Raw genomic sequence first — 23,518 nt, forward strand, 5'->3', positions numbered from 1 at the left:
ATAAAACTTTGGTGGTGTAGTCTGTAAGTTGTGTTACTAATCCAAAGACAATTCCTTTTTTATTAATCATTTCTTAATTACAGATACACATACACACACACACACACAGGCAGGGGGATGTCTGGAGAAAGAAAGCATTGTTGTTGTTGTTGTTGTTGTGTACCATCAAGCTGGAACTGACCCCATAGCTGATCTTCCAGCAGGTTTTCAGAGGCACTAAATCACACAAGAGGAGGGGCCCATCTCTGGCCTATGGTGAAGCTGAAGGATTTCAAACATGTGCCTTCAGGGTGGTGGCACAGCTCCACATAATACTAATTCAAGGGTAGTAGCACTCCCAGTCTTACCCTGTCTCACAGCAAAGGAAGAAAAGTGGATGATCCCTAATATTGAGCAAGTGAAAATGTGTCCCTCTTCCAAAGCATTTGTTTTCTTCCCGTGTATTGAACTGGCTTGCTTCTAAGGTTGATCCAGTTAAGTAGATTTACAAATTACATACTTTTATCCAAATTAACTCTTAAAAAATGACAAGTGTGTTAAGATAATTTCCTGAAAGGAAACTAGAGGTTACACTTAATGTTCATAATGAAAAGCAAACGTGAATAAGAACATGGCAGAGTTGACCCTTTCAGTATTCTTAATGTAAGCTCTGCGTCACCACACTGCCTGTTAAATCAATGAATACCAGATATAATTAAATACATTAGCAAAAGTGGGGGGAAGGGAGTAATTTAGAGGGAGGATGGATTGCTAAGAATGGAGCTCTGGTGGAGTAGTTGGTAGCGAATGTGCTGATAACGCAGAGGTTGTGCCTTTCTGGAGGCTCAAATCCACCAGCAACTCTGAGGGAGAAAGATGGACAATCTCCTGCTGAGCAATTTGCAGCCTCTGAAAATCTGCTGGAGGGTCAGTGATGAATCACTTCTGACACCATGACAATGATTTTTGACTTTGTCATTATTCGAAAACATTAAATAATGTAGATTTTAAAAAATTAGCCAGGTATACCACATCCTGTATAAAAATAATAGGCATTCCAGATAGAATTGTGTGGGCAAAGACAATATTTTAAAAATTCTGTTGTGGAAAAAAAATGTCACAAGGACTAAAAAAGCAGAATATGTAAGATTTCTCAGCATCAACGTGAAAAGCTGGATGCACTAATGCTCTCAAAATTCTGAGAGAAACCTTAAATAGAATTCTATACTCAACCAAACTCTTAATTTGTGTGAAGGTAGGATAAACATTTTCAGACTTGAAAGATCTCCAAAAATTTACTCTTTCTTGGGAAGATATTGGATGATACACTTCAACAAGGAAGCAAATGCTAAGGGAGATACTTGTAACCAGAATTTCTATCCAAGAATAAGCCAAAGGGAAGTCACAGGATAGTTATAAAGGTAGATTCCAGGTCGGCGGTAAGAGATCTAACAGCAACCAGTCCAGCTTCAAACAAGAAGACAACGGGTTTATTATCAATGGGCTAATACTGGTAGGTAGATTATCTTGGGTGAGTGGACTGAGGGCTGAGACAGATCCTGGCAGTGTTTGGTTAGCAAGCAACAGTACACTGAAAACTACAGAGCTCTAGTAAATCAGTAGTAAGCAGTTGTACTGCCAGCTCAACAGCATGGACTTTGAATCCACCAGCTGCTCCTTAGGAGAACAAATGGGCACTTTCCTCCCCTGTGACTTACTGTCTCTAAAAAAGGGATCAGCTACAAGGCAATCCCAACTCAACGGTACATAACAACAACACTGGAAACCACTGGAAATGAAAAAAGAGGAAAATCATTGACTTGCAAAAAACCAAAAAGATTTATGCGTAAGGAAATGTTATCATTGCAGAATAACATTTACTCAATATAAATTAAAAATTGCACTGGGTATTGACTTGACCCCAAATTATAATAAACTATGAAGGCCCTCTATGAGATGGATTGATTCAGTGACTGGGATAATTGGGATGAGTGTGTAGAAGACAGTGCGATTGGCACAGGACAGAGCGGAGTTTAGGGCTGTTGTACATAGGGTCGCTATGAGTCTCAGGCGACTCGACGGCACATAACAACAACAACAACAACATATGAGGGAAAAGGGAGCTCTAACGGCTTAATGGTAAGGAATTGCACTGTCATCTCAAAGATAATGCAGTTTGAATCCACAAGCCAGCCACTCTGTGGGAGAAAGATGGACAATTCCCTCTTGTATGATTTACTACATCTGTAAACCTGCTGGAGGGTCAGCTAAAGGTCAGTTCCAACTTGTGGGGTACACACCACAACACTATCATGAGAAGAGGAGTTTTTATCTTTGGCTCACTGTTTTTCCACCATCTGGTACAGAGGCACTCAGTATCTGTTGAGTCCATGAATGAATATAAAGAAAGAAGCCATGTATGTGTGGGATGAAGGTGAGGAGAAACTTTAAGTGCTAAATTTGCATCTTCAACAGTTATGTGCGTAACATCAGAGGGATTCTGACTCCTAACATCATCCAGGACAGTGTAACATTGCCAAACAGGGTCTTCTAGAAGGCTCCAAGTATTTACAGAAGCAGACTGCCACATCTTTCTCCTGAGGTTCTGGTGGATTTGAACCGTGTTCCTTTCACTTAGCGGCTGAGGGCTTACTATTTCTGCCAGTGGTGATTTTTTTCTTTCATAGTAGGGAGTTGATAAGATAATGTCTACAACCAATAAAGCAGAAAATAGAAGGGTAATTAAGTTATTTAGAAAAACAAAGACAAAACCCAGAGAAAACCATTTAAAAGTAGAAAGTGACTGCTATGGGAAATGGAAGTGAGAAAGCCAGAGTGTTACTGCTTTTTATTATAAACCATGTAGAATGGTTTCATTTTGTAGACAAGGACCTGTGTAACTTAGAAAAAATTATTAAAGTAAAAAATTCACTGTAATTGCTAGTCACCCACTGAGTTGCTTAATAACTGGCAGAATGGTCTGACCTCTCAGACCAGCACAACATTGCCATTCTTTTCATTCCATAATATCTTCTGTTTATAGGAAGGTAGAAAACACAGAAAATAGAATAATACAATTCTGAGTAGCACCACTCAAATATAGACCTGTTAAGTATTTTGGCTTAACTCCTTCCAGCCCTTTTCCTAGGCATTGTTTCAACAACTGAGTTCATACCTAACATGTAAATTCGTATCCACTTCTAAATTTGTACTCATTTCTAAAAGTGTAGAAATTGAACAAGAAAAGATCATACGCTGAAAAAAGGCAACCTCTTTCTACTCCCAGAGCAGTGATTCAGAATGCACATCCTACAGAAAAGAAGCCAATGACATCATATTCATGTAAAAAGCAAGCAGGAAAATGTATAATTCCTTTTAACAGGAAACAACAGAGAGACTCATAGCTCTGGGATCCATTCGATTGGGTTTAAATATCAGTCTGTTTCAGTTATAGATGGGTAGTATAACCATGAGCCTATTCCTCAACTTGTCCAGTAAAAATTATAACAGTTGGCACAGGACATTCAGATGTATTGTTCATAGGGTCATTACGAATTGTACTCTAGAGCACATAACAAACAGCAGTGCCTATCAGGGAGCCCTGGTAGCCTAGTGGGTAGAGAAATGTGCTGCTACCTAAAGGTGGTGGTGCCTCTCTAGGGGTTTGGAACCATCAGTGGCTGTGGGAGAAAGATGGGGAATCTCTTCCCATGACGTACAGCCTCTGAAAAGCCACTGCAGAATCAGCTACCAGTAGGTTCTCCTCAACGGCAATGAGATTTTGTGGGAAGATTTTTTTGGTGTGTGGCATTTGTTTTTTGTTTTAGTGCCTATCATTTCCAGTCTATGCCAGGAAATTTGGAAGACATCTGCTTGGCCAACTGACCATATTTGTTTTCATTCCCAAGAAAGATGATCCAACAGAATGTGGAAATTATAGAACAGTATCATTAATTTGCATGCAAGCAAAACATTGCTGAAGATCATCCAAAAAAAGGCGGAACAGCACATTGACAATAAACTTCCAAAATTCTATTGGGGTTTGGAAGAGGCAACGGTACTGCTGTCAAATGGATCTTGACTCAAAGCAGACAATATCAAAAGAATGACTAATTATGTTTTATTGACCATGCAAAAACATTTGACTGTGTGGATCATAACAAACTATAGCCAACATTGAAAGAATGAGAATCCCAGAAGACTTAATTGTGCTCATGAGAAATTATACCTAAACACTGTTGTCTAAACTGGGAAAAAATTAAAAAAAAATTAAACTGCCTTAAAAATCAGCAAGAATATGTGTCAAGGTTGTATCTTTTCTCCATACCTATTCGATTTGCATGCTGGTAAAATAATTCATGAAGCTGGACTCTATGAAGAGGAACATGGCATCAAGATCAGAGGATTATCAATAACCTGCCTCATGCAGATGACACAACATTGCATGCTGAAAGTGAGGAAAACTTCAAACACTTGGTGCAGAAGATCAAAACTAGACTTCAATGTGGATTACATCTCAACAAGAAAACAAAGTTCTTCACCACAGGACCAATAGGCAGGGTAACAAAAGATGGAAAAGGATTGAAATTGTCAATGATTTCATCTTGCTTGGATCAACAACCCTTGGTACCAGTTGTCAGGAGATCAGGAGAAGCATTGAATTGTGCAAGTCTGCTATCAGAGACCTCTCCAAAATACTGAAGAGCAATGATGTCAATTTGAAGACTAAGGGGTGTCTGATTCAGTCTTTTCAATCACTTGCAATACACATCTGAGAGCTGGACAATAAGGATGACAAAAGAAAAAAATGATGCCTTTGAGATGTGGCGATGAAGAATATCCCACGGGCTGCCAAAAAACAGATATGTCTTGGAGAAAGTGCAGCCAGAGTGTTCCCTGGAGGCACAGATGGCAAAGCTTCATCTCACATACTTTGGGTGTTTTACTAGGAGAGGCTATTCCTTGAAAAGTGTCCTCATGCTTGGAAAGATGGAGGATCAGAAAAAGATAGGAAGACACCCCCCCCCGCCCCAAAGAGATGGATTGATACACTGGCTTCAGGAATGGGCTCAAGTATGTCAGAGATAATGAGGATGGCACAAGATAGGACAGGGTTCAGGTCTGTTGTTCATAGGGCTGCTATGAGTCAAATTCTACTCAATAGCACTTAACAACAACATTCATTTCTATGAAGAGTCACAAAAAAAGCTTGAAAAGAGTGGCCACAGTGCCTAATATATTACAATGCGGGATGAAGGAAGAGCTGTAATGAAACTAGACAAATAGGGTTATCAATTTAAGAGCAAAAAGGGAGGGAAGCCTTAAGGAGGGATGTGTGGCCACAGGGTTGAGTTTGTGAAGAAGAGGAAGGGAATGGGAAAAGGATATAGAGAATGAGAGCTAGTAAGAAGAATGCAAAGAATCTGGTTAATGGGCCTCAGCCCTACAGACATTTCCACTTGGCTGTTTCGCAAGCATCCACAAAGTTTTAAAGCATCTATATTTACATTGCTAATCTGTATTGCCCATCCTCTATAAACACACAAAACCCATTCCCTCTTCTTTACTTCAGCCAGAGGCACCAACATATACCCACTGCCTTAAGCCATAAAATACTCATGTTCTCTATTTTCCTTTATCTCCTCCTCCATTCTGGCCAAACAAAAAGCCTTCTCCAAACAACAACTACAAATAAGAGCTAAGAAAAAAAAAAATTATAAAACTTTTCTGGATTTACTTCCAAAATATTTCATACTCATGGCTTTACTTCCAGGTATGTTTTTGCCAATCTGGTCCAGTCCACCATCACTTTTCATCCTATCCCCAAGTTTCCGTTCATGGTCTCCAGTAACATTTAATCTAGACCTACTGGTCGCAGTGAACGGAGTACGTTGATCTCCTACTTATTACACATCAACAGTTCTACCCAAATTATTGCCTGCAGTCTCAGCTCAGCTGCATCTCTTCTCACTTACCTGCAGCTGCTTAGCTGTCTTTTCCAGTCTTTGAGTGCACCCTGCTAGCCTGGGGAACCCTGTCCTCAGATGGTCCTTCACAAAGACAACTGACAGATCACCATCTCTTTCAGAGCGTGGCTAAGTGTACCCTACTTCTCTGAGAGGCTTTCTCAGACCACACTATCTAAAGAAACCCTCTTCCCACACCTCACCTGGTTTATTCCTACTTTGTACAATTTAACCTTCCCCAGTTCTTGATCATATGTTGTTTCATGAAATCCTTCTGTGTCAGCCAATTCCTTTTTGGTATAGTGGCCCTGTATACTTCTTCCGTCTTCTTTCTATGCTTTCTGGATCATTCCTGGATGCCTTCAGTATCCTTACATATTGCAACTGAAGGCTTGAATTTTTCAGTTCCTTCAGTTTAAGAAAAGCAGAGCTAGTTCTTGCCTTTTGATTTTCTGACTCCAGCTCCTTGCACATTTCATTATAATACTTGCTTTGTCTTCCTGCACTGCCCTTTGAAATCTTCTGTTCAGCTCCTTAACTTCATTTCTTCCCATTGCTTTGGCTTCTCGGCATTATAGTTAGTACACTATTCAAAGTCTCTTCTGACATCCATCTTGGTCTTTCTCCTGCTTTGCAGTGACTTTTTGCAATCTTCATGAATGATACTCTTAATATCCTCCCACAGCTCATCTGGTCTCTGCTCATTAGTGCTCAAAGGCTTCAAACCTGTTTTTTAGATAGTCTTTAAATTCCGGTGGGATAGACTCAAGGTCAAATTTTTATTCTTATGGATTTAATTTTATTTTTCTTTAGTATCTATTTAATCTTGCATATGAGTATTTGACGGTCTGTTCCACAATCAGCACCTGGCCTACTTTTCACAGCTGATATTAAGCTTCTCCAATTTTTTTTTTCCACAGATATAGTCAATTTAATTCCTATGTAGCTCTTCAAGTGAAGTCCATGGGTATAGTTGCCATTTATGTTTCTTATAAAAGGCGTTTGCAATAAACAGGTCATTGATTTGTACAGAATTCTATACTTTGGGCACGTGTCCAGGAGATACCAGTCCTTGGAGAGGAACATCATGCTTGGAAGAGTGATGAGGCAGCACAGGAGAGGAAGATCCAGGGTGAGATGGATTGACTCAGTGACTGGAGCAATGGGATTAGGTCTGTCAGAGTCAATGAAATTGGCTCAGGATAGGGCAGCTTTCAGAGCTAATTTACAGAGGATTGCTATGAGTCAGACAACTCGATGGCCCATAACCACCACCACCACTACCAGTAACCAGTCTGTCTCTTCTTCTACCTACGTAAGACAGCTTTGGCACTTGATTAAGTGGTAAAGAGTTGTGCTGCCAACCCAAAGGCACATGTTTCGAACCCACCAGCTGTTCTGGAGGAGACAGATGAGCAATCTCCTCCCACGCATTTACAGCTTCTAGAAATCTACTGGAGGATTAGCTCAGAGTCAGTTCCAACTCTGCAGCACATAAGAAGAAAAGCTCAACATGATTGTTGAGAGAATTATGTACACCCTTTATGGCAAAGAAGGCACGCTGGTGACAGTCAGTAGCACAGTCTTTTTTTTTTTAATGCCTAAGTCTTTTTTTTTTCTGGTTCAAAAGCAGCAGAAGCCCTATGACAAACAGACAGGCAATCTCTTCCCATTACTAAAATTTACAACCCTGGAAATTGGATGAGGGGCACTAGAAGCTGAACTTGACTGGATGGCAATGTGTCTGGTTTTTGGTTTTATGACAGAGTTTTCAAGTGATTTTAGCAACATTGTCAGACTTTGGGGTTGACATAGGAAAGACTGTATGTGATGGGTGTGGTGGTTCAAGTAGTAGAAACTTTCAAAATTGGGGTACATCAGTGAATGAAGTGCAGAATACATGTACCACAGGGCAAGACCCCTCTGAAATGTGCATTGATAAGGCTTTGAAGTATGACATCTTAAGCTCTGATGGGGAGAAGCTTTAGAAAGAGTTTGATGGCCAAAGAATCACCAGAGATGATACAGACTGCTGATGACTCTGGTGAACCTTTTAGACATTTCAAATTGCGTGGAGAAATTATTTTGTTTAGGGATTTGGGGTAAGGAGAGCACAAGGGAGTGAAAAAACAGCTTTGTGGAAAAGCTAACCTAAAAAAAAAAAAAAGATTAGTCAAGAAGTGTGTTACTTGATCCTCCTGTGAAAACAAATACATTAAGAAAGAAAACAGTAAGGGCTAGGCCAACTGACCTTTTTTCTTAGTGGTTCTTTCAGGGGGAAAAACAAATATGGAAGGATAATAGGAATAAATATAAAGAAATAACAGAGAAGTCTGCCCTAAAAATTTAAAATGATACTAATTAATTAGTTGAGACTCTACACTTCACTTGTGCCTCAGTTTTCTGATATGTAAATAGAGGATATAACATGTGTTACCTATCTGAAAAACAAAGTTAGGACAGAAAAAATGGGTTAATGTCTTCTTAGGAGACAGATTACACCAGTAGGCATACAAAAAATAATTTCATACAAAGAACTGTTAATTTTGTATTAAAAACCCTAACAATATGAGTACGTTAGTAGGCTTATAAAAATAATTTCATACAAACAACTGTTAATTTTGTATTATAAAAAACCCTTAACAATATGAGTAAAAAGACTGAAAGAGAATACAAAAGTATCAGAAAACCCACCATGAAGGCTGGAGGAATAGAGGTTGGAATTATTAGAATGTAGAGCTTTCTGGAGACTTCTTCCTTAGGGAGTAGCAGTGCTAATCCAAATAGCAAGCCTCTCTGTAAGTTCAAATTCACACGTGGTTCTGGGAGTAGCAGTGCTAATCCAAATAGCAAGCCTCTCTGTAGGTTCAAATTCACACGTGGTTCTCAGAGAGACAGATGGGTAATTTTTCTCCTGTCATGTAATTTACAGCTTTGGGAACCCACTAGAGAATCAGCTATGAGCAGATTACAACTTGATGACAGTGAGTCTTTTGAGAGGTTTACTAAATAACATCTGCAAGGCTGGCGTTCACACTTCTGAGGAGCTGGTGTGCTGAGCTGAGGCCACTGTCTCTGGGTGTAGAGGAAAAGGCTTCAGGGAGCTGAACCCTGACCTTTGCTCAGGGGCATGGCTCATGCTGAGATCTCCAGGTGAGGACACCATGAAGTTGTTTTTGCCCATCAGACTGGCAACCTGGAGTTACCTGCTGCTGCTCTTGGAAGGTCTTGTAGTGAAGTAAGAATCAGGGCTTCAAACCAGTTTGTTCTGGTTCATGCCTCTGCTAAGAATCCCCCCCCCCAATTCAGATATTCTGATAAGTCTACAGTTTAACAGAGCCCCCAGGTGATTCTTGCCTAAGAATTGTTGGGGGATCTTGTTAAACAATAGTTTCTGATTTATTATATCAGGCGTGGAAATGTAACATTCCAGAAGGGAGTCAGTCAAAGCAGGATGAATCAGTTCAAAGCCTTGAGAAGGAAGGAGGTTGGAGTGATGCAAACAGGACAGGAAACAGAAGAAAGTTTCTCCTTTAGCATTCTCATCTGCCTCTCATGTCTTCTTTTGCAGAACTAAGCTGGTGGCATTGCAGCCCTCCACATAGCCTATAAAAGGGTGGGTTTTTAAGCTGAGAAGCAACAGCTTAATACCTGGCACAACATACACAAGAGATATCCTAACAGCTTGTCTTAAGGTCCTTTGAATGAGAATTTCTCTATTACAAGACATGTGTTACTTGATCTTTTCATGGAAACAAACACATTAAAAAATAAAACAAGGGTGAGGCCATATGACCTTTTCCCATAGTCTTTCTCCCAAGGAGAAAAACAACTGGGAGAGAAAATGGTGGCCTAGTGGTAAGAAATCTACACTGCAATTCCAAAGGCACACAGTTCAAATCCACCAGCTGCTCTGTGGGAGAAGGGTAGGCAATCTCCTCTTCTGTGATTACTGCCTCTGAAAACCTGCTGGAAGGTCGGTTCTGACTCGATGGCACACAAGAAGAAGACAGAGAATTGAGCAAACCAAATGGGTCCTCATCCTAGTACACTCAATGTGACTACAGAGTTCAAAGAAAGCCATAACATGTGACAGTGAAATTAGTTCTTTTTGAAGACTGATTTGTGGCCCTGGGAAAATTACACTGGACTTGAAATCAGAGGATGTGATGATATATTACATGCTGAATTGCCAACTGCAAGGTTGTCTGTTTGAACCACTAGCTGTTCCTTGAAAGAAAGTCCCCTCCTGCAAAGATTTATAGCCTCAGAAACCGACAGAAGGGCTCTATGTTGTTATGTGCCATTGAGTCACCTGTAAGTCATAGCGACCCTATGTACAACAGCTATGAAGCCTGCCCTGTCCTAAGCCAGTCTCGATGACTCCAACACACCTATCCCCATTACTCCAGTTATTGTATCAATCCAGCTCATCTGGAGTCTTCCTCTCTTCTGCTGTCCCTCCACCCTTCTGAGCACGATGTCCTTCTCCAAGGACTGGTACCTCTGAAACCAATGTGATGAGAGTGGGTTTGGAAGATCAGGAAAATTCTCTGTCCTTAATTTCCTTATTCACTGCCAAGATAACATGATTCCAGGTAAATCTGTTTTTCTAAAGAGATTGTTTCATCATGTCTTTTATCCATTCCTCCACCCCTTTCAAATACATACATGTGAAGTGGTGTTAGATTGCACACTCAGCAAGTAAAAAGTGGAGTATAATAAACAAGACCTTTTAGCCTGACAGTCTATACAACCAGATTGTCCTATAGTGAGAGTAACTGCTATTTTCTTGGTTAAGCATGAAATGAAGTCATTAAGACTGTTCATACTTCTAGGGGGAAAAATGGTTGTTAAAGTTATATAAAAAAATATTGCATATTACTAAAGGCTGGGCCGACAGTCGGTGAGAACATGGGAACTGCTATCTATATACATATTTATTCATCCTTGAGTTCTTTTAGTCTCTGAACAGAATGGCAAAATAGCTATTCTAACAACGTCGTATCACTTACTCACGCCCTTTCTCTACTTTGTTTTGCGGAGACAGGTGTATAATAGCCACGAGGATGACTATACTGGAAAAAAACCCTCAACCCTCTAAACTCTTATATAAGGCGTATAGGAATATAAATTGGCACAACCTCTTTCGGAAAATTGTTAGTAATTATCAATTAAAGCTGAGCATTTTGACATAACCTATGATGCAATGACTCCACTCTTAGATATATATATACTCACCAGCATCCATACTGTATGATTCCATTTATAAAATGTTCAATAATAAGTGAACACATGTAGTCTCCATGAGTCAGAAGCAACTTGACAGCAGTTTTATTTTTTTGGTTTGTTTTTTTCTTTAAAAAAAATAATCTAAGCTATTGGGAGTCAGGATAGCAGTTACTTTTGGAGTAGGGGGAGTACAAGGGAGCAGGAAGAACTTCCGGAATGCTGGCGATGCTTGTTGACCAAGTGCTATTTGTTTTCAATTTAAATAAATATTCACTAAGCTGCGCACTTATGATTTGGATAGTCTTCTATATGTATCCATAAAAATAAGGGGAAATATGGCTGGCGTGATGTAAATCCTATATATATGTGTGTGTAAAGAAAGAGATGGATCACTTCTAAGGAACCAGAAAATGTATCCTAAGTAAGTTATTAACCTCCTTTGGGTAATGTTCTATAATTTTCCCACTTCATCTTTCATTGAGGTACTCTATATCCTACTTTGCCACTCCTACTGAACACAAGGAGTAAATCAAGTCAATATTATCTCTCCTCAGAAAGGTTAAAGTAAGAGAACCTTAGTATTAGAATAAAAATGCTTTCACCTTTCCTCCCCTCATTTATATTCAAAACACTAGTGAGGGAGGCAGATCACCTCAAAGTTAGTGAAACTGAGGAAAAGAACACAGTAAAATAAAACCAAAAAAATGAAATTACTATTTTCTGATATCAAATTTAAGTCACACAATATCTCAGTAGTCCTGTCCAGATCATTATCAGACTTACAGAGCAAATTCAACTTCCAGATGAGTTTTGTTGTTCTAACATTTTGTGCATGTTCTGCTCCAATAAAATGCTGTGAACAACACAGCTCTTTTTCATACATGCAAAAATAACTTCAGTGTTTGACTTGAAAACATTTTATTTAATTTATACAAATAACTACTAAATACAAAAAGTAGATTAAAACAAAATAGTTATTTTTCTGGCAGAGTTTAAATGCACATAATGGATAATTCCGAAGAAATGCATTTCCCCCACAGCGTTCAGGACTAAAACTCTACTGAAATCTTTGTTTCTAAATCAGTAATATATTCGGTGGTGTCACATGAGTAATGGCTAAATACGTTCGGCATATGAACTGAAAAAAAACAAAACAAAACAAAACAACAAAGTTACAGTCTACGCACATACAAATGTGAAGCACTTAAAAGGTGAATTTAACTGATAATAAAAGAAAATGTCCATTCGGAGTATAGTGTTAAAAACATTTTGGTAATAAAATCATAAGACCACATAAAAATAAGCTTTAACGTCTGCACAAAGCTGTTTTGTAAAAACTGCTAAGTGCACAAGTAATAAATAATTTGCAAAGTTGTGTATAAACAATTCCTAATGTTCAGCATCATTGTAAACATCAGCACATGTGTAAAATGCAGCAAAAGTCTGACACTACATTTTGTTTTGCCAAATTGAATTCCTATGATCCAGAGACAGACCAATGGAGTACACAGCCAATGTTTTAGCAAGTTGGGTCTTTAAAATTAAGAGTAACAGTGCAAGTAAGGAATGCAAAGAATTCCTAGTGCAATAAAGAAGAGAAGCACAGGCAATATTGCTGATTAAAAATTCACCACCTCCTCGAGTTTCCCGTGGGGAGTGTCTCGGAGACCCGTGAAAGATGCAAAGCCGCTGTCGTAATGCCCAGATCTCTTTTAGGATTTCTCTGTGTTCCTCCAGTTCCCTACCTTTGCAACAGTGTCTGTCCAACTTTAGTCTCTGCAGTGTGAACAGTTTGTGAAATGCCCAGTTCACAGTCATTGAGTGAGGTTAGGGTGGTTCTGGTGTCTCCTCAACACATGGCTGGGTAAGATGTCTGCCTTGTCAAAGCAGCCACTCTGGGAGGGAGACAGATGGATTCTGTTTTGACAACCAGTCAGGCCAGCATTAGGTCCCAGCTGGACAACGACATCCAATCTTCCTTCCAGACATCATGACAATGTCAACAGTCAGTTTTCAATTTGTCTAGGGAATTATCAATTTTGGTCAGAGTCTTTTTGATACGCAGAGCTGTGAGTCTCGCGGATGGATTCTGATACCAGCACTCTTTCATCAGCTTAGCCAGGGAGGTGAGCGTCTGAGGAGAAACAGAAGACATGTCATTGTGACATCTAGGTTTTCTAGTGATCCGAGAAGGTGGGATGATGTCATGTCAACTGCTTTACAAGTCTTGTCAAGTTAAAAAGATATTATTGCTTTCTTCTCTAAATAAGTAATCAAAGCCTTAGCTACTGTTTTTTTTAAAAAAACACTCTTGAGTTTCATGAAGTCTAACCTTTGGTCTCCCACTGCTGCCAAGTGACTTTACCAGGCATACTATGCTAGATCCCTTGATGGTTTTATGGGTACTACAAACACTAATGCTAATTCCAAGATAATACTGACATTTGCAAATAAGGTTATTTCTCATAGTTTTAGATTTGCTACTACTTAAGAGCAGCAACACAAGACTTTGGGCATTAAGCAACCTGTGTTCTGAATTTCAGAGGGAGGAAGGAGTTAAAGGCATCTACTCAAAATCTCTTGGTAAAAGACATGGAAACTTCAGCTCCAGGGCTGGTGGCAGCAATCACAAGCATTGAAATTAATCCTGATGTTGGTCAATCTTAGAAATTCCTGATACTATTGTCATTCATTAATATGATCTATCAGCTATCAATCCTTCAAGAAGGAGATCCAATCTAGGAGAATACAAATCTACTCAATTAAGTTGGGGGCTCTTCTGCATACGACATGGTGAGAAAAACAACAGATACATAGAGAGCACTCAAGGGGGACACAGTTGAAACTTTATAGCTGAGGTCAGTTTTAAAACTGGGTATCTGGCACTCTTACCGGGTCTGAGAACCATCTGTTGGGTATGTTTGGCCTCTGTTGATCCACACAGACCACCTTCCTCATATCTTCAAAACTTGGGTCATTGGGAACCACATCGTAGAAGGGTGGCTTATAATCCTCCACAATCCCTAAACACAAGAACAAGAATTGTGTTAGATTAGCAAGAGAACTAAGCTTCCCACACAATCTCATTAGAGGGTGTCACTGATTAGACTACAATAGGGCATAGTAATGATTCTGTTCTTCATATTTCAAGATGACCCGAAATAAGAGGAGAACAAGGCAGTAAATAGAGAGCCTATAGAAAATAGTAGAACATCAACTGTCACTGGAAAGTATGTGACTATTTCTCATAAAACAACAAAAGAATGCAAATGAGCAGTTAGTAATTCTTTAAAAGATTCAGGATAATATACTATGTTGACCAAAAAGAGACATGACATTGCAAGAAGAAACATGGATCTAGTGGTTTCAAACCATAAATACGAAGCTACAGACAAAACAGAAGCAAATAATCTATGACCATCATTAAAATGACTATCATTTAGTATAAAATGACTTCATCAATTAGGAGAAAAAAAGAATTGCAACAAAACCATCTCTCCCATGGGAACAATATAAAACGTGAAATGTATACTATTCATGTCTTCATTTAGTTACTTCTTTTCTATGTACTGACTAGCCTAAGTCCCAGACAGGGCTGTTTGATGGTTCTTTAACTGTTCTACAAGGTAGAATGGTTAAGAAAGAGAATTTTTTCCCTTATCTCAAAGAAACCCCAAAGGATACCAAAGATTAATTTCAACTTTTGTACCTGTATAATTTCTAACACATTAGGAATCACCTCCCTTTCTCTACCCCCAAATTGTATCAACTGCTTACTTTTCACAAATATCCATAAACAAAAACAATTAAAAACACTATCATTTGAAATAAGAAAAGATATTCTTCCCCTTTTAGAAATGAAATCAAGAAAATCCACTTGGTTTTCGTCTTCATCGTGTTTCAACAAGGCCAGTGACCTGCATGGCTTTCTGCTCTTTCCTACCTCCATGTAACTTTTATTCTCAAATTCATTACAAGTGGTTGCAGGCGAGGGAAAGAGGCTCTAAGGAAAATTATAATTAAGGTTTTTCTAGTTCCTACAAACTACCCAATAAGCTTTAATCCCTTTTCACTTATCATAGAAATTAAGGATGATAATCCATTCTTACAAATACAGAATGTCTGTGCAAGAGATTAGATATGGTAAGTGGCATCTGTTAAAAAAATACTACAGATTATAAATAACTTTACAGACTCATGCTAAATAAAGTTCATTTTTAAAATAGAAAGTAATCTAAATTAGAGAGAAAACCTTCTAGTTGATACTCTTTCTTACATCCTTAGATCACTTATCCAGACTGCATAATTGCATTTATAATGTGTATCAGTCAATGGACTAAAAAAAAATCCTTTCTGGCAAATCATAAAGAGGCTCATCTTGGGCATAGACTGTTGATTTTGAAGAGACTTGGGGCATCTCATCTCAGGGGCTCTGCCCATCTTTCTTTTCTTGTACAGATCCCAGGAAGCATTCAAACAAAAACTTATTTATTCCTTTCGCAGTAGTATGGGACTTCACAAAATACACAAGTGTACATGGACCTGCGAGATAACCTTTCTAAAGGCCACATGAATTTATAGGAAGGAATAAGAGAAATTTCTTTCACCATCCCTTGAACTTCCTGGAGAGGGGGGCAAGAAATGCATTCAACAGGCTGGTTTTAAGTCCTGAATAGTCAGATATTGAGGTAATGTTGGCTAGGGGGTTGTTGGAAAGGGGTTGTTGTTGTTGTTGTTGTTTAATGCTACTGAGTCAACAATGATCTATATTGACCCAATGAACACTAGGGTAAAGAGATTGTGGTTGTTTTTGTTAGGTGCCTTATCACTTATTGCAACACTATGAACAATAGACCTGAACTCTATCCCATTTTGTACAAATAAGACAAAATGGTATTTTGCTATAAAGGTAAAAGTGGGAATAAAGAAATGAATTGTCAGATTTTTAAAAAACATGTCTTTTGGTAATAGACAAAAATGAACTTCACTGCACAAAGCTGACATTTTCTCTTGTGTTCATATTTTAATCTCATTAAATGCTCTTATGTTTCAACAAAAATAATCACGTTTAAGAGGAGGACCGTTTAATTGATTATGCTGGGATTAGTCACACTTCTCTTTTGCCAACCACTGGCCAGTTAAGGACTGTTTCCACCTGACCGTGGTTGGGTGACTCCTGAATAAAGTAACCTTGGGGTTAGTCACTTAGAACTCCTTCTACTCAATGAAAACAACTACTTCAACCAAAGTACTGAAAAGCAATGGTGTCTCTCTGGAGACTAAGGTGCGTCTGATACAGGCCACGGTCTTTGCTATCACTTGTTATGCATCAGAGAGTTGAACAATGACTAAGCAGGATAGAAGGAGAATTGATGCCTTTGAGCTGTGGTGCTGGAGAAGAGTATTGAGGGTATCATGGACTGCTAGGAAAACAAACAGATTCATACTGGAAAGGGTTAAATCGGGCTGCTCCTTGGAGGCAAGGATTCTGAGGCTCCGTCTAACATACTTTGGACATGTTCTAAAAAGGACTTTGGACATGTTCTAAGGAAGGACCCGTCCTTGGTGAGGGACATCATGCTTGGTAGGGTTGAGGGACAGCACAGGAGAGGAAGGCCCTCTATGAGGTGGACTGATTCAGTGACTGGGGTAATTGGGATGGGTATATCAAAGACAGTGCAATTGGCACAGGACAGAGCAGAGTTTAGGGTTGTTGTACATAGGGTCACTATGAGTCGCAAGCAACTCTATGGCACATAACAACAACAACTTCAATCAATACACACCCATTACATGTATGACATCTTGTGGAGGGTAAAGCATAAGGCATGCTCTTGTTTTTCAAAGAACGAAAAACCGTAGGAAAGAAAAGGTCAAATAAATAATATCCCTTTTTCTTAAGCAAAAGAAATCTTGACCAAAAAAGACTGCCAGAATTTTCTTTTCACCCCACCCCTTGATTCTGATCCATATTTTCAATGGCTTCCTATGCATCTGAAAGCTGCACAATAAATACTGATAACTGAAGACTCGACACTTTTGAATTGAGTTATTGGCAAAGAACACAGAACATTCTATGGACTGCCAAAAGAACAAACAAGTTTGTATTGGACGAACTGCAACCACGGTGCTCCTTAAAGCCAAGGAGGGTAAAACGCGGCCTCACATTCTTTGGGTAAGTGGTCAGGAGGGGCGAGTCCTTAGAAAGGAACACCCGATTGAGAAGGGAGTAGGGCCAGAGAAGAGGATGATGATCCTCAACAAGATGGACACATTTTCTATAACAATGGGCTTGACCGTATCAGACTGAGGATGGCACATGACAGGTCAAGGCTCAGATGTGCTGTTCACAGGGTCAAAGCTGACTCGACGGTATACAAAAAACAAGAGTAACTTGCTTCTACCTTAGAAGACAGCAGGCTAACAATTTTTAGCCATATTATTACTTAACGAGTCTTGGTGGCACAAAGAACTGGGTAATCAATTGCTGACCAGAAGGCCTGTGGTTTGAGCCCTGGCAGGTAAAAGATGTGGCAGTTGGCTTCAGTAAGCACTGCAGCTTTGGAAGTGGTCCTGGAGAGGGGCCATGAGTTGGAATCAACACCAACTGACTGAGTTGTATTTTTTACTTGTGAGTTCCAACATTAAGTCAACTACCATTTTTAAGGTTTTTAGTCTATGTCCCATAACTTGGACTATAAAAAGAAGTGGCCTTGGCCCAAGGATGAGAATACTGGGGAAAATACGTTAAGAAAAAGCTAAATGACATACTATCAACAGAGCTATTACAAGAAGCAGGGAACAGTGATAGCTAGCAGGTGTCACAGAAGGAAATACTTTTGGTTTTTTAAATGTCATATATAAGTCCGTTTTTGTACATGGTGTCACTCTGGAGACTAAGGTGAATCTGATACAGGCCAAGGGATGGTGCAGGAGGGGAAGACCCTCTATGAGGTGGATTGATTCACTGACTGGGGTAATTGGGATGGATGTGTCTAGGGCAATGCGACTGGCGCAGGATAGAGCAGGGTTTAGGGCTGTTGTACATAGGGTCGCTATGAGTCGACGGCACATAACAACAACAACAATAGTCCTCTTTGACAGAGAGTGGAGTGGAGCTCACCGATTAAAACAAGCTTGGAAGGAGGAGTGGCATCCACTTCTGTAATAGCTTGCCTCCGGAAACCCTATGAACCTGGAGAGAGGATGAAAGACACCCAAGCGTTGAGAACTCTCCTTCATTGGGTTGCTATGAGTCGCCTGTGACTCTACGGCAATTAACAACAACAACAACAACAAGCTGGGTGCAATGAAAATATAAGGACATTTTCAAGGGGACACGGGACTTGGGGTGACTGAGAGAGATGAGGAATTTGCAAGGAGGAATGAAATGAAGTGACATGAAAACAACTGTCACAGACTGACTCTGACAATGGAAACCTCATATGGGTATATGGGTAAAGAGTAGAATTTATTAAAAAAAAAATCGTAGAATTTATGTTTCACGGGCTTTTCAATGCCTGGTTTTAGCTCCTCAGTGCTTTCTTCTAAGGTGCTGCTGGATGGACTAGAACCTCCATCCTTCTGGTAACAGTCAAGCATGCTGTCCCACCAAGGAAGTCTACTTAGGAGGGCAAAGGAAGACCAAGGAGAGGGGTGTTCATTTAGATGGAGCAGTACAGTGCAAAGATCAAGAATTAGAAAGGATTTATCCATGTCGGAAAGAATAGGGAGAAAGAAATTCCCTGTGGCTGCAAATAAGTAGTGAGGAAAAGGGAGGGAGAAAAGCAGGAGACAAGGAAAAAAGTTGAAGGCTGATTACAAAGAGACACATTGTCAAGGTATGACGTTTACGTACAACTGATTTTCATAGCTGCCTGCAAGCAAGTGACAAGCAATCAGGATAGCAAAGCAAAAAAGTGAACTCTTAAATTTTTAAGGCAGCACCCAATGAGCAATTGCCAAGCCGTGGGCCAGCAAAGAGGACAGCATGTATTCAGGAAAAGTAACTAAAAATACAAGGTACTTCAAGTGCCAAATGAGTGGTACACACAACAAATGATACAGGAATGCAGGGGAAGAGGAGCTCTCAAGAGTGGTCAAGGAGGAACAGACTGTGCCACCCTACTACGTTCCCGTGTGAGGAGGCCAGTGACGCAAAGAGGTCACAGAGAAATGAGAGAAATTATTCACCACCATCTCGCCCACAACTTATGGCATGTGTATCTGGTTTGGATTACAGTTTATCTTTCTCCCCCCCACCCCCCCACCCTTGGGCATATGTCTAATTGAATGTTTTCTCTTCTCTGGAAGAAACATCTTTACCAACCAAAAGCTCTGCCACTCATTTGCTACATTGCTCCAAGAAAGTCTTTGAGTTGTCATAACTCTATTTATGCCTTTATAGGGTGTAGTATAATACCAAAGTTTCTATCAGCTGGAATACCCTAGACAGGGCTCTAAAAAAGCACAAAATGCCAGCGTGATCTTTTTAAAGTTAAGCCTCTGCAAACTAGGAAATTCTCTGGGTTTTTCTCCATACTTATTACACCCTGGTTTATCCATTCCTTCACAACTATAGCTTCATCTCTCTGCCTCAAATTTCTCTACAAACTTCTACTACACTCCACTGCCTCAAAGGAGACCTGTGAGAGAAAAACCAAACAAATGTTCCCCTCAAAATATAAACCCTAAACAAGAAAAATACAATAAAATAAAAAGTAAACCAAACCCAACCCTTGTCATGTATTCTGACTCTTAATTTGATCCCCTTATGGCAGGATAAAATGACTCCTTTAAGGATTCCAAAGCTGTAAATCTTTAGGGAAGCAATTGCCACATCATTCCCTTCCTAAGGCAGGACTGATGGATTCAAACCAGTGACCTTTCAGTTAACAGGTGAAAAGAAAAGCTCATTTCATTACTCCTCTGCCTATATCACAACCACATCCCACTGCCCACAGGACTGCACGATAAAACACATTCCACACCACTGTAGTTCTTTACACATCCCAGGAGTCAGCCACACAAAACCACCTGAGGTTCTGTTAGCAGGGCACCTTTATGACATTCTACAGCTCTTCCTTCTGCCTGGAATACTCCTCAGGGTCACTGTCTGAGTTTACATCTCATTCCTACCTGTACGTCACATCGTCCCAAGTTTGTCTGAGTAGCTTCTGCTTATTATTCCATTGGGACTAAGTTCATACGTTCTATCTTCTAAAAAGAAGCCCCTCGACCTGTTACGACAACTCTGGACAAAGTAGTGCCAACCTTGCCTCAGTCACCTCTCTGAACGTCCCCACCACAGTTACAGCAGCAACTGCCACTGAATCCACTCCAACTAGTGGCAAACCTATGTGCATAGGGGTAACTGTGGTGCCTGAGTTTTCTTTAGCTAGTCATGGGGAAGTTAGCTGTTAATCATTTGAGTTATATCTGGACTAGACTACAGGAGCTTATTCTATTAATTTATTAACAATCTATATCCTTAACACATGAGTAAATCCGAACAGTGAATCACAAAGCAGGTGATGCAGACACATTTAAATCAGACTTGGGAGTGGGGAGGAAGCTCAACTGATTCCTCTTAACACAGTACCTGGCATGTTTCTAGACTAAACAATGAATAAGATATTGATTTTAAGTCCAAAATTCTTAAGGTTGGGTGTTTTCGACCAATTTCTATTTTTTCCCCATTTTACAAAGATAACAGGAAGTATATAACATGTTTTATGTGACACTCCCTTGAGAATCTGAGAAACACAGTTCTGTAGTAAATATTAAGAACTGTACTAAGTGGAAAAAGCATGGGCTATAAATAGACTCATGTCAGTTAAGGTCAAGTTTGACCATCAAATGAGTTCGCTCAGGTCAGGTTTTCTGCCAAAATCATTATGAAAACTTGATTTTCAAAGCTTTGAGGATTTCTCAACTGCAGATAGAGAACTGTGGTCTTGGTTAGACTGAATAAGCAGAAGGAGAGGTCAAAACACAAGACATAAAATGTGAGTCAGCTGGTCATATCCTTCCTTTTCTTCTTCAGAAAACATTCATATGCACACAGGAAAAGTTCATAGGTAAATACTTAATAAAAAAGCGAAGGATCAGAGTCCCATACTCTGCCTCTCAACAGGCAGTGATGAGATAAGCAAACAAATTTCTCTGTCCATAGGAAATGAATCTTCTGTCCTGCCAAAAGGTTATGTCTTGGAAAAGGTGAAGTCAGCGTGCTCTCTGGAGGCAAGGGTGGCAAAGCCTCATCTCTTATACTATGGGCATGCTGCTAAGAGGCTAGTCCTTGGAAAGGAATGCTACACTTGGAAACGTGGAAGGTCAGCAAAAAAGAGGAAGATCACCAATGACATGGTGCCTTCAGCAATGGGCTCACGTGTATCAGAAATGGTGAGGTGGCACAGGATGAGGCAGATTCAGATCTGTTGTTCACAGGGTTGCTATGAGTCATACTTGAATTAAAAGCACCTAACAACGACAACACCAACAGAGTGCTTGCTTGTAATCACAGAGTCCTGTGCCTAATCCTCCAGCTTGGAACTCACATCAGAAACCCTAGTAACACATGAGGCCATTGGCACTTAAGTCCATAGAGTGGTCTCGTTTTATCAGCACTGAGGTCATTAGAACGAAACCATTTTAGAGAACTGATAGTTCTTTGCCTTTCTGAGAGGACTTTAAGTTAACATATTCTGAGGGGGCGTATAAGAAAATGTGATAGGATTAATGGGCAAAACTTTCTGATATTATTATTAATTGTGTACTTATTTATATAATTACTTTCTACTTTATGTCCAAGGATATTGGTTTTTCTTTAAAGTCACCAAATACTTCTCTTTTAAATTAATCTGAGTTTGAAAGACCTTAGACAAGGTAACAACAGCTATGGGGGGAAAAAAGTCATGGCGGCTGTACATGGACCAATGGATAATGGGAAACGTGGAGCTTGCAGATGGAGGCCTTCTTCCTGGCAAGACACCATTTAAAATGGCATAGCCAGAATCTATAGCCTTGATCTCTAAATTCTGGATATGAAATTATAAAACAAGCAGAAATGTCCTTCTTCCCTAACCTGCCTCCAATTTCCTCTTCAAGCTACTTAAACATTGGTATAGTGGCATCCGCTTCCTAAATAACATGCCTCTGGAAACTCTATGAACTCTGGTAAGTGTCAATAGTTGTAGAGCAGCTTCAGGCCTTTTGTTCATGGAGTCACTATGAATCATGTTTGATTCAAAGGCAATCAACAACATATGCCCAAATGTTAATAAGGCATAGATGATATTAATGAATATGGGGGGATGGTCTAAACAATCCCTCTTTATGTTCAAATCTTAATATGCACGAAGGTAGTAAGTTAAAATTGTGAAACATGTCACACATTGAGTTGCTGAAGAAAATCAGAGGAGTCATAGATTTCATACACACAAGTCAGTTGTGTTTAGGAACAGAAGGACATGGAGTTCCCTGGTAAGCTCAAGATTAAAGACAAGAGATTTTTCCAAAGTACTTGCGCCAAGCACAAGCTCTTCCTAACTAGTATCTCCTAGTCCCCACTTGCATGAAGAGTGAAGCTTGGCCAGTGAGAATTTTTCTGAGATACAAATAATTTTTGACACACTTAACAGTGGACTGCATCCCCAAACAAAGTTGTAAACAAAGTTGTTCCTTAAAAAGGAACAAGGATTCCATTGTGCGAATATACCACAACTTCTCTACCCATTCGTTTGTTGATGGGCATTTAGGTTGTTTCCAACTCCTTGCTATTGTAAACGAAGCCGCGATAAACAAAGGTATGCATATATCTACTTGGATGCCATTTATGGTCTCTTTAGGGTATATTCCCAGTAGTGGAAATGCTGGGTCAAATGGTATCTCTATTTGCAACTTTTTGAGAAAGCGCCACATCACTTTCCACAGTGGTTGCACCATTTTACACTCCCACCAACAGTGAATAAGGGTTCCAGTCACTCCACAACCTCACCAGCATTTGTTGCTTGCTGGTCTGTTAAATTTTGCTAGTCTTACTGGAGAGAGATATCATCTCATGGTTGTCTTGATTTGCATCTCTCTCAGAGCTAGGGATTTTGAACATTTCTTCATGTGCTTGTTGGCCATCTGAATGTCTTCCTTGGTGAAGTGTCTGTTCATATCCTGTGCCCATTTTTCAATCAGATTATTCACCTTTATCTTGTTGTGGAGAAGCTGTGGTATATTCGCACAATGGAATACTATGCTGCATTGAAAAACAAGGAGCTCATGCAATATTATTCAAAATAGGTGACCCTGGAGGACATTATGCTGAGTGAGGTATCACAGTCACAAAG

General features: G+C 39.7%; 1 protein-coding gene across 1 annotated transcript in view; it reads right to left on the reverse strand.

The window, feature by feature from the left end:
• Nucleotides 1–12,078: 12,078 nt before the first annotated feature.
• ACVR1 (activin A receptor, type I) overlaps nucleotides 12,079–23,518 on the reverse strand; it is a 104,738-nt gene continuing 93,298 nt past the window's right edge. Inside the window, exons 9-10 of the mRNA XM_006880793.1 lie at nucleotides 14,070–14,200; nucleotides 12,079–13,311 (exon numbers count right to left, since the gene is read on the reverse strand). Of these exons, the coding sequence (XP_006880855.1) occupies nucleotides 13,177–13,311; nucleotides 14,070–14,200 (266 nt within the window). The 3' untranslated portion in view covers nucleotides 12,079–13,176. The remainder of the gene's footprint in view (nucleotides 13,312–14,069; nucleotides 14,201–23,518) is intronic.

This window comes from Elephantulus edwardii, unplaced genomic scaffold (assembly GCF_000299155.1).
Source record: "Elephantulus edwardii isolate Elephantulus edwardi_28Jun2011 unplaced genomic scaffold, EleEdw1.0 scaffold00010, whole genome shotgun sequence".
NCBI lineage: Eukaryota > Metazoa > Chordata > Mammalia > Macroscelidea > Macroscelididae > Elephantulus > Elephantulus edwardii.